This window comes from Berghia stephanieae, chromosome 7, assembly GCF_034508935.2.
Source record: "Berghia stephanieae isolate SIO BIC M18660-M18661 chromosome 7, UCSD_Bste_1.3, whole genome shotgun sequence".
Classification (NCBI taxonomy): Eukaryota; Metazoa; Mollusca; class Gastropoda; order Nudibranchia; family Aeolidiidae; genus Berghia; species Berghia stephanieae.
The window spans coordinates 15,257,504-15,270,003 of record NC_088366.1 but is presented as its reverse complement, the minus strand read 5'-3'; the positions used below and the strand labels follow the sequence as shown (position 1 = coordinate 15,270,003).

The 12,500-nt window shown below is 38.0% G+C and overlaps 1 protein-coding gene across 2 annotated transcripts in view; it reads left to right on the top strand.

Moving 5' to 3' along the window:
• The window catches only part of LOC144976768 (kinesin-like protein KIFC3), a 56,720-nt gene that overhangs the window by 14,369 nt on the left and 29,851 nt on the right, over positions 1-12,500 (top strand). For both annotated transcript variants that reach the window (XM_078921186.1, XM_078921185.1), the window contains exon 2: positions 2,326-3,468. In XM_078921186.1, the coding sequence (XP_078777312.1) occupies positions 3,360-3,468 (109 nt within the window). In that variant the 5' untranslated portion in view covers positions 2,326-3,359. The remainder of the gene's footprint in view (positions 1-2,325; positions 3,469-12,500) is intronic.

Below are 12,500 nucleotides of genomic sequence, written 5' to 3'. Positions count from 1 at the left end.
AGCAATAATAATATTGTTTTTGCAAACATCCAATAAATGCAAAATCACCGACCGATAATAATGATACTAGGTACTATGAACTCTTCATATCTTGCGTTGAACTTTTCTGATTGGTTTGTTACGACTGAGATAAGATTGCGTCATCCATGTTGTTTTTGACTACATGAGATCATCGAAGGGTACTCCGTGAACCTGAAAATTCACCCAAATTGGAAAATATTCACTTCCCACTGAACCAAATAATCTTTCAGACAGGAATGGTTTGCGTTCACTAAGTACTATCTTCTTCCTAAGATGGGTGTTCGATAGCTCAATTGATAGATCACTGACCAACACGAAATCGGACGTGTAACAAATCTCGGCAGAGTTTTTTTTTACTCTTCTTCTGATCCTTCTGTCTATCTAGGAGATGGGTCTCTCAGATTTAGCGAAATTAATTTGTGATATACTAGAGTCCTATCTATAGGGTAGTAAGCAATTAATTGTTTCCACCAAAACGCTACAGAAAGCGGGATAAATTCCAGCGGAATAGGCATTGTAGTACTAAACGACTATTTTATATTATATCAACGTTTTCAAAAGCTTACTCACGTGATATGTCCTACACAGTTTTTCATTCAAGCCTAGGCGAGAGGCCGAGTAGAGAAAGCATTGCGCTCACATTTGTAGTACCCGGATTTGAGCCCCGCTATCGGCATCTCGGTCCCCCCCCCCCTCCCCGCCACCCTTGAGCCAGAAGCTTGACCTCCTAATGCTATCTTCATTCCGCTGATCTGCGACTGTCGTCTAGGTTCTTTCGGCCTTTTCCCAGACCTTAAGAAGACTTTCTCCTTTGGAATATTAAAGATTTACTTAATCCCATTCGCTTTTTGAAGCACATAGGGCCTTAAGCGACAGTTATTGAAGTCATAATTTTAAGTGAAATCGGCTAAAATCGGCTGAAAGTGAAAGAGGGTTATGTTACTGACAACGTTAATAATTTGAATTATGTCTTCATCCCTGTTATGTGTAATCCGTATCAGTCTTTTAAAACCATAAATATCCTACAGCCAATATTTATCACAGGCTCTCTATCATTTAACAAGCGTCCGCCATCCGCTTCTGCCTTAGGATTTCTTCTTGGTAGCCTCTCCCAGGTGAGGTTTGTCACTTGCAATTAGTCGGTTAGTGAGTACTTCCAAGTTTGTTTCAGACGCCAAATTTTCGTGTCCCATGGGGGTTCTAATCAAGGGATTGATGTGCGTCTATGTGGTCTTATGGTATGACACTCGCTTTCGGATCGGAAGGTCATGGGTTCGAGCCTCGCTCGGCGCATAGTTGAGTCCTTGGAAAAGACTCTTTACTCACATTTTCTCACCGTACTCAGGTGTAAAATGAGTACCTGTCCATTAACAGTGTTGTCTCTGTCATAAAAAAAGTTGTAATATCGCCTAACATGCGTCATGTCTCGTCCTACATGTTAAATTTTGCTGTTGGCAAGGGACCCCCTCCCCTCCCCTGTAAAGCGCTTTGGGCACGTTTAGTGGATCTTGCGCTATATAAAAGCTCAATTATAATTATAATTTTAATTGATGGGTGACGTTACTTTCTGCCGTTTTCAAAGTTTGCCCGACCCATCTCCATTTTCTCCTCCTATTTTGAGTGCTGGTGGATTCTTGGTTTGACCTTTTCCATAATTCTATATTTTGAATGCGATTTTGGCATCTTATAATCCGGCGGAGGCATTTGATGTTTAGTAAGGCCTGAATTTTATGAGAACGGGTATTTGAGACTGTCCAGGTTTCAGATCGTTACAGATGTACGGGTTTAACATCAAAACCAACAACTCTATGTTGAGTTGCATTAGAGATAACTGTTGCGAGGAGAGATTAAAAGGAAGGTTTTATTTATTTTAAAAATAATTGTTCTCCAAGGCTGGTCAATTTTGTCTCTGCGCCTTTTTACAATAAAACCATTATCATCATCATCATCATCATCATCATCATCATCATCATCATCATCATCATCATCATCATCATCATCATCATCATCATCATCATCATCATCATCATCATCATCATCATCATCATCATCATCATCATCATCATCATCATCATCAACAACATCATCATCATCAAAATCATCATCATCATCTCCACCACCACCACCACCACCACCACCACCACCACCACCACCACCACCACCACCACCACCACCACCACCACCACCACCACCACCACCACCACCACCACCACGTATATTCTTTCTTTTCAATAATAAGTAATCGCATTTAGACTAATGCTGCTTTCATCTCAAAGCGTCTTTTTATTTTCCCTTTCTCTCCAGAATGAACCACATACACCCTATTCCAAATTACCCACTTTTTTTTGGATATCACCACTGGATAAAGCACCAGGACACCTTGCCTTTTTACTGGAATAACCAACTGCTAGGATAGCAAGATAATATACCTATATATATAATATACTGGAGTGATTTGTGAGCCACTCGTTATCATTGGACAACACGAAATACTCATTAAAACCAACCTAAATTTTACCCAGGGTATATTGAATTCTTTAAACATCAATAATAGGGTACAGAAGTGTGACGTCAAAGTACTGGTCCCAATCTCATTGGAAGTGTACAACTGGTCTATCGGAAGACTGGATACATACCTTGTGCAAATGATCTTCTGGTTTCAGAAGAATGAAATCTTATTTTCTAGTCTAAATACATGCTGGGCGTCAATTAAGATCGTACATCCTCGCTCTTTTACGCCTCATAATAACAAAGAATCTGCCTATACATTTTACTACTAATATAATTATGCCACATTTTGATTCAATATGCTATCTATTCATTGTTAGTCCTCCCGATGACTGATTACGTTTCCAGAGAGTTTTGAACCGGAAGAGAGGAAGATATGACGTCACAACTTCTCCGCCCTATTGTATTTGCTACAGGAATAATGAATTCGCCGTAATTCTTACATTTGGACTTGGATTAAATGATTCTTGCACCCTATCTAGGAATATGGAAAACCACATCCTTATGGAAGTCGACAGGAGCTGTTCTAGTAACAGATTGTATTGAATGACTTAATGACTGTATCAAAACTGTTCTGTAATTGTAAGATTTGAACTTATTAATTGACTCAAAAGTCTCTTGATTTCTCGGGAACTTAAGGCTATAACAACTCTCTCCAAACGTTCCCATTTCTGGCAAATCCTAGTTCAGTTCAACTTACTCTGGCAGCCAGCAGCTGTCAGAGGCGACACAGTCTTCAATTCTAAGTCAACGTGAGATATTAAAGAACTTGCCTTTGCTGCTGTTACTGAGGTAATTTCGACACAGTGGCTCTTCAAGACAGCTACAACATGATTTCCATGCGATCTCGCTACAAGTGTGTTTGTGGCCGGACGAATGGAGACAAATTGTACGTCTTAGACAGTGTCATCACTCCAAACACAGATGTGACACACAAAGGTAAGGAGCGAGGAGGTATACACACACACACAGACACACACACACAATATATATATATATATATATATATATATATATATATATATATATAAATATATGCAGTTATATAATAGGGACAAAAAGCACAATGTCACACCTGCTTAGCAAGGGGCTTTTGATATATATATATATATATATATATATATATATATATATATATATATATATATATAAATATATGCAGTTATATAATAGGGACAAAAAGCACAATGTCACACCTGCTTGGCAACGGGGCTTTTGGTTCCATACTTAACATAAACAATCAAGCTGTGGTCTCTACTACAAGATTATTTGTTTTAAAAAAAAATAAAATTGATCAAATTTTTCTTTGCTAATATGGCTCAATGTACCGGATTGTCGACATCGCTTTGAGAGAGAGAGGCCTGTCGGTTTTACCGAATTCCAAGTGGAACCACTTTTGGTAGATGCGGGCGTTGTTAACAGGAAGTGACGTCAAGGCTATGGGGCCCTATTAACTAAGAAAACTAATAATTATCTTTGACCGAAAACAATTCCCAAAGACCTGTGGGAAAGGAGTTTATCCTTGTCTCAATAGATAATATGCGCTTGGTTAAGACGCCCATAACATTGCCACCCGGAAGTATAACGGACCAGCACACAAAACTCTTTGTCACCATGAACTTTTATAGTCTGGATAGCGGGTGGTTGGATGGGAGCATCACCCTTGAATCATATACCTATGATGTTCGCATGGGTGTACGATCCGATAGTGATGTCGTTTCTTCTTCTCTTTACTAGCCTATCCTGCTTCTTTGGTTTGTGATTGTATTTTTGACAGGGGATATTTTTTTTCCTGTAAATCTTCTGCCTGTTTGTTCTTGGTTATTTATAATTTAGCTTATGATATCTTTAGGTTATGATTTTGATTTACATTTGTACTATTTTTGTTAGATTGCTTGTTTTTTTGTTTCAGCGGTCTCTCATATAACCTCAATTGTGTTGGAAGAGACCTAAAGCAACAAACAAACAAAAATAGTCTGGATAATACAGTTAAGTGAGAATTACTCATAAACAGGATGGCAAAAAAAACAAACAAAACAAAACAAAACAAAACAAAAAAACAATAACAAAGACCCGAGTGACGTCATCTTCGTCCGATCTATAGCTTTAAACGAATAGTAATGATATAATTTGAACAACGTGCTATGGGTTGTGCGCCTGATCTGAACAGGCTTAACTTTTAAATCACTTCTGATTGGGGCCTTGAAAAAATGGTGAAGAAAAGCTATAGTGACGATTGGTCTATGAATTCTATTCAAAAGTTCGAACCGTGGCAGACCTGTTTCCTAAGGAGAAACATATAATATACTATTTTTTTAGGTAGATGAGATTTTAATTTTTTCTTTTTTTTTAGAGAGGCTCTCTCTGTGTTTATTTATTGTTTGTCCTTATAAACATTCAGCATATCTCATTGGTGGGGAATATGTTGTAATTATTGTTTATCATTAGACTCATTTGGGCGTATCCCATTGGTGGGGAATATGTTGTAGTTATTGTTTGTCATTAGACTCATTTGGGCGTATCTCATTTGTGGGGAATATGTTGTAGTTATTGTTTGTCATTAGACTCATTTGGGCGTATCCCATTGGTGGGAAATATGTTGTAGTTATTGTTTGTCATTAGACTCATTTGGGCGTATCTCATTTGTGGGAAATATGTTGTAGTTATTGTTTGTCATTAGACTCATTTGGGCGTATCTCATTTGTGGGAAATATGTTGTAGTTATTGTTTGTCATTAGACTCATTTGGGCGTATCTCATTTGTGGGAAATATGTTGTAGTTATTGTTTGTCATTAGACTCATTTGGGCGTATCTCATTTGTGGGAAATATGTTGTAGTTATTGTTTGTCATTAGACTCATTTGGGCGTATCTCATTGGTGGGGAATATATTGTAGTTATTGTTTGTCATTAGACTCATTTGGGCGTATCCCATTGGTGGGGAATATGTTGTAGTTATTGTTTGTCATTAGACTCATTTGGGCGTATCTCATTTGTGGGAAATATGTTGTAGTTATTGTTTGTCATTAGACTCATTTGGGCGTATCCCATTGGTGGGGAATATATTGTAGTTATTGTTTGTCATTAGACTCATTTGGGCGTATCTCATTGGTGGGGAATATGTTGTAGTTATTGTTTGTCATTAGACTCATTTGGGCGTATCCTCATTCTCATCCTCCTCTTCCTCCTCCTTCTCCACCTCCTCCTCCTCCTCTTCATTCTCATCCTCCTCTTACTCCTCCTTCTCATTCTCCTCCTTCTCCACCTCCTCCTCATCCTCCTCCACCTCCTCTTCCATCACCACCACCACCTCCTCCTCCACCACCACCACCACCACCTCCTCCTCTTCCTCCTCCTCCTCTTCCTCCTCCTCCTCCTCCTCCTACTACTTCTTCTTCTTCTTCTTCTTCTTCTTCTTCTTCTTCTTCTTCTTCTTCTAAGCCTATACGTATGTGTTTCACTTAAAACCAGAATTTTTACCCGTAGTATAATACAACAATTTTTTTTTCAAATTATTTCACGACCATTAACCCCCTATTGACTTTTGTGTGGACAACTTCAATGAATATCACCAAAGCTTTTATTTCCAAATTTTATGGGTGTTCCATGTCAACTACTTCATTTGTACCGTCGTATTATAGGCCATTGAAATAACAAGACAGGATATAGCGAGGCTTACACGACATGTCACAGCAAATAATATTATGGTGACCTCAGACTTTGAATATATTATTTTTTTCATTTTTTTTTCTCCATTGTATTTCTCGAACTTAACTCTCTCTCTCTCTCTCTCTCTCTCTCTCTCTCTCTCTCTCTCTCCATCTCTCTCTCTCTCTCTTACTTTCTCCCTCTATTTATCTATCTATCTATCTATCTATCTATCTATCTATCTATCTATCTATCTATCTATCTATCTATCTATCTATTTCTCTCCATCTCTCTCTCTCTCTCTCTCTCTCTCTCTCTCTCTCTCTCTACTTCCGCATATTTAAAAGTGTCACATTACTTTTCCACAATTCAAACAGTAAATTGTTTTCTCCAATGCACCAAAAGCAATAGAACCCACAACCAGCAACGAGCATCCAGATAATAACATTGCCTATTAACGTGTAATATCAAGTGTGGTTATGTGGTCTTGTGGTCTGAAACTCGCCTCTAGATCGAAAGATCTAGGGTTCGAATCCCGCTTTGAGCGTCACATAGCTGAGTTCTTTTTTAAAAAAGGCTCTTTACTCTCATTCTCTCGCCGTACGCAAGTGTGAAATGAGTACTAGGCGTTTAACAGCGTTGTCGCTGTCCAAAAACAAAAATGTAATATCGCCTAACAGGCGTCATGTCTCGTCCTACATGTTGAGTGCTGCTGTTGGATATGGATTTTTGTGCACGTGTTATGGATATGAGCTATATAAATGTTCAAGCTTGAGCCGACGAAAAGTTTTTAAAAGGTACAGTTATCTATAAATACATCACACTAAAATTTGAATCTATCTAGAAAACATATCAACAGCTACCCCCCCTCTCTCTCTCTCTCTCTCTCTCTCTCTCTCTCTCTCTCTCTCTCTCTCTCTAGTGGATATTGCGCTGTATAAATGATCAAGCTTGAGCCGGCGAAAAGTTTTTTAAAGGTAAAGTTATCAATAAATACATAACACTAAAATCTGAATCTATCTAAAAAAAAACAACAGAACAACAACTACCCCCCCCCCTTCCCCCCGGAGGCTCGCAAGCATAGACAGGACGCCGACAGATACAGGGATCTTTCTCATTGTAGAATTGTAGTTTAATTAAGTGCGGCTATGTGGTCTAGTGGTATGACACTCGCTTTCGGATCGGAAGGTCCAGGGTTCGAGTTCCGTCTTGAGCGGCGAATAGTTGGGTCTTTGAAAAAGGTTCTTAACTCTCACCGAACTCAGGTGTAAAATGAGTACCTGGTCGTATGTTAATAGCGTTGTTTCTGTCTGAAAAAAAATGTAATATCGCTTACCTACGTCATGTCTCGTTCTACATGTTAAGTGTTGTTGTTGGAGAGGGGGCCCATTTTAAAGCGTTTGTGCACGTTTAGTGGATATTGCGCTATATAAATTTTCAAGCTTGAGCCGATGAAAAGTTTTTAAACGGCACAGTTATCAATACATACATCACACTAAAATCTGAATCTATTTAGAAAACAGATCAACAGCTACCCCCCCCCCTCCCCCCGAGAAAGATCGGAGACATCGACAATATTGGCAGAGACAGGAGTTTTCCCATTGTAGAATTGTTGTTTAGATATGTCAAATTCAATGGAAAAATTAGAAAACAAAGTTGACAGGGTAAAAGAGAACATTAGTTAAGAAAGACGCCTCAACGAAAATGACAAATAAATAAACAAAAAAACCCAAAACAAAAAAAAACACAAAAAACAAAAACAAAAAACAAACAAAAAAATCCCGAAAAACAAAACAAAAAACAAAACAAAACAAAAAAACAAAACAAAAAAAAAAACAAAAAAAACAACAACAAACAAACAAAAAACAAAAAACAAACAAACAAAAAACAAAACAAAACAAAACCACACACATCAGCAAGAAGAGGGGGGGGGGAAATCTATAAATTGAAAAGGGACAAAATAACAATAAAACAATACAAAAATAAAAATAAAAAAGACAGACAATGCGTATTAAACAATTAATAAAGGACAAAGATTAATCACAATGTTTACCTTCCTATAAATATAATATGGCGAGATCTTCTTTCTGGCTAGGATTCGTGTGCTATGAAAACAGAATGACTCATAAATAGGTTTGTAAAAATATATAAAATTGCCATATATGACCTATCGCCTCAAACTGGTGTTTTTAGTCGAGTGAACATGTTGTTCAAAAATGTGATTTTGTGTCTAAAGATAATACTAGAGCAGATAGAGCACTCGCTTCACACGCAAGGGGACCGAGATCGATTCCGGGTGCAGTCGAGATTTTTTTCTGACCCCCCTGTCCACCCAACAGTGAAATGGGTGGCTGAGTCTGTTAGATTTGGCGGAAAGTACTTTGCGATAGACTAGCTTCCTATCCAAAGGATAACAAGTCATTGCTATTGTCCGTTTCACGCTATCGAAACCGGGATAAACTCCGGCCCAATGGTCCTGAAGGACTGCTAAAAAAATTTAATATGGCGAGATCTTCTTTCAAGCTCGGATTTGTAGCCAAAGAAAACAGAATACAATGACTCATGGATAGATTTAAAAAATAATATTTTTCATTTGTGATTCATCGCTTCAAACTGGTGTTATAGTCGAGTGAACATGGAGCTGAAAAAATGTAATTTTATGTCTAAAAATAATACTTTCATAATCTAAAATGCTTTTATTATGAAGAATGAATACAATTTCGTAAATTGTTCAAATAGAAAATTGTGTACTTTTATTCATTTTGGTTTAACACTCTCCTTACCAACCTCAGGAAAATCGTCACATTCGTTACGATTCAACCAGCACTTTTATCATTCAGATTTCTTTTGTAAATCACACAATTTAAAGAAGAATGTTTTATTATAGCTATAAAATCGTTAAACTGTGTTGTAGAGATCGTTTTGCTGGTCAATATTATGCATAGAATGTATTTATTGCTTTTCTGTTTGAGTAAGAAATAAAACTATTTTTGTGTTCAGCGGGTTTGAAATTTTGGGGAAAATTCTAAAAATTGTTGGTAAGGAAAGGGTTAAAAAATTCAGCATTGAGTCTGTAATTCATATCGTGGCTCAGCGGTACAGTCTTTGCTTCTTACCCAAAAGGTACCAAGTTCGACTCCCCACTCGCCTCGTTGTGTGGCCTTGAGCAAGTCAATAACTTATCGAGTCTGTGATTCATATCATGGCTCAAGGTGCGGTCTTTGGTTTTTACCCAAAAGGTACCAAGTTCCAATACCCGCCTCGTTGTGTGGCCTTGAGCAAGTCACCTCGCCCTAGCTCATTTTGCGGCGCTGCACTGCGGCTGATGCCTTGGTTATTCCAGTCTTCCCTTGGAATAGACCCTAAAGACAAATTTCCCCTTGGGACTGAATAAGGGAATTAAAAATTGTCATCGTCCAAAACCATATATCCACTAAACATGCTCAAAGTACTTTGCCAAAGGGTCCCTGACCAACAGCAACCAGCAACTTGTAACCTGTAGAACGCACGAGACATGACGCCTGTTAGGCGACATAGGCGACATTACAATTTTTTTTTTTGGACTGAGACAACGCTGTTGACGGCCAAGTAGTCATTTTATAACTGAGTACGGTTAGAGAATGTGAGAAAAGAGCCTTTTTCAGGGACTCAACAATGTGCCGAGCGAGGCTCGAACCCAGGACCTTCCGATCCGAAAGCGGGTGTCATACCACAAGACCACATAGCCACACAACCAATATAGAATTATGTCTAGATTACATTCCGCTATGTCAAGTTGATAATTGGTTCAGATCGATAATTGAAATGGGTACTTGAGAATATAAACCGGTTTTGTGTTTATTTCTCCAGAGTTTAGTGACACGGTGAGATGTTTTGTGTCTGCTGGGCTGTGAGGAAAGCATACAAATTACATAATGGTATACGCCCACATACATTGAAAGAGAGAGAGGAGAACATGTAGAATGAATCGTGCGTTATTTAAAGATGACACATGCCCACACACGAACACACACACACCCTCACTCACACACAAACACACACACCCTCACTCACACACACACACACACACACTAAAAGAGAGAGAGAGAGAGAGAGAGAGAGAGAGAGAGAGAGAGAGAGAGAGAGAGAGTTAAATAAAGAGTTAAGATAAATAGATTTTAAAAAATGGACAAACCCGATCAACAGTTGACATTTTCTGTGTTATGAAACATTTGGGAAATTCATAGGCCTTCTGTTTAATTTAACTTGTTGACTTCAAATGAAACCTTTGATAGCTTGCAACACTTCTGAGTGAGGGGGGGGGGGGATCAGAGAAAGCAGGTATTATAACATGATACAAAGCTTGTGATCCACCCTATCAAACCGATTTTGAGCCGATGTGAGCTAGAGATCAAATTAAGAAATTTGGGAGCATCCTACCGGTGTAAGATAATGATAGGAAAAAGTGTGTATGAAACGGTTATGAAACATTTGGGAAATTCATAGGCCTTCTGCTTAATTAAACTCGTTGACTTCAAATGAAACCTTTGATAAAAACAGAAAGTATCTTGCAACACTGAAAAAATAAATTTTAAAAAGTGGCCAAACCCAATGAACAATTGACATTTTATGTGTTATGAAACATTTAGGAAATTCATAGGCCTTCTGTTTAATTTAACTCATTGACTTCAAATGAAATCTTTCATATCTTGCAACACTTCTGAGGGGCGAAAAATCCGGGATCGCAGGTATTATAACATGATACAAGCTTGTGATCCACCCTATCAAACCGATTTTGAGCCGATGTGAGAGATCAAATTAAGAAATTTGGGAGCAGCCTACTGGTGTAAGATAAAGATAGGAAAAGTGTGTATGAAACGGTTATGAAACATTTGGGAAATTTATAGGCCTTCTGCTTAATTAAACTCGTTGACTTCAAATGAAACCTTTGATTAAAAACAGAAAGTATCTTGCAACAAGAGATTAGTGAGTAGGAAAGTGCCAGAAGACAATAGAGAATAACCATTTTTCGCGGCGGTGATGGGGTTTGAACCCGCGACCTTATTAGTACGACAATTCCGCCTGGCCGTTGAGAGCATGACTCTACCGTATGAGCTATCCACGATCTTGCAACACTTCTGAGGGGGACAAAAACCGGGATGGCAGATATTATAACATGATACAAAGCTTGTGATCCACCCTATCAAACCGATTTTGAGGCAGTGTGAGCTAGAGATCAAATTAAGAAATTTGGGAGCAGCCTACCGGTTTGAGATAAAGATAGGAAAAAGTATGTACGAAACAACAGTAGCAGACAAAGCAAGAAATAAAAATACAAGAAAATAAAATCATCCATAAAAATCAGTCTTCCTCGACTGGGTATCGAACCCCAGACCTCCTGATTACTGGACAGACGTGCTACCATTGCCATTTTTGGGATGATTTTTTTCTTCTTATAGTTTTCTTTAAAGAACTGAACAAATGTGTATGAAATGTACCAGACAAAGCAAGAAAGAAAAATACAAAAGAAACAAAAACAAAAACAAAACAAAAATATCCCAATAAAACAGTCGACCTCGACTGGGGATCGAACTTCAGATCTTCTGATTACCGGTCAGACGTGCTACCATTACCAAAATATGTTTCTTTCTTGCGTTGTCTGGCACCGTTCCATACAGACTTTTTCAGATTTTTGTGAGCTAGATCAATGGTTTTCAAACTGGGGTCTGCGAAATGCTTGGTCAATTCTACTATAATTGATAAAGGTCTGAATTGGTGTGTATGAACCAAGTGCCACACAAGGCGGAATGAACAATTCAAGAAAAAATAATCCCAAAATATTAGCTAGTCTCGAATGGGGATAGAACTTCAGGCCTTCTGATTACCCATCAGACGTACTGCCATTACACCACAGAGGTTACATGACTCAATATATAATATATATATATATATATATATATATATATATATATATATATATATATATAGTATGTTAAATCTGGCTGGCGGATGGTTTACCTAAACGAATAGCATACATATCTTTCACAGAGTCTCTTTCCCCATTGTGAATATGACACGTGAGTTTTAATGTGTATGCAAACACGCATTATAATATATTCTTTAATTAATAAGATGATTATCGTGGTCAATGCTTCTTATAGAACACAGCATTGCAAGGTCTCTAAGACACCACATAACACTTGACCTAGGTCATTGCCGAGATAATCTCATATTCACTCTGCTGATCCCACAGATTAACTCGGGATATAGCTAGTGGGATTATGAAATATATAGTGCAGTACTGTAAACCCTTGATAAAAGGAATGAAGAGAAAACATCGGAGATT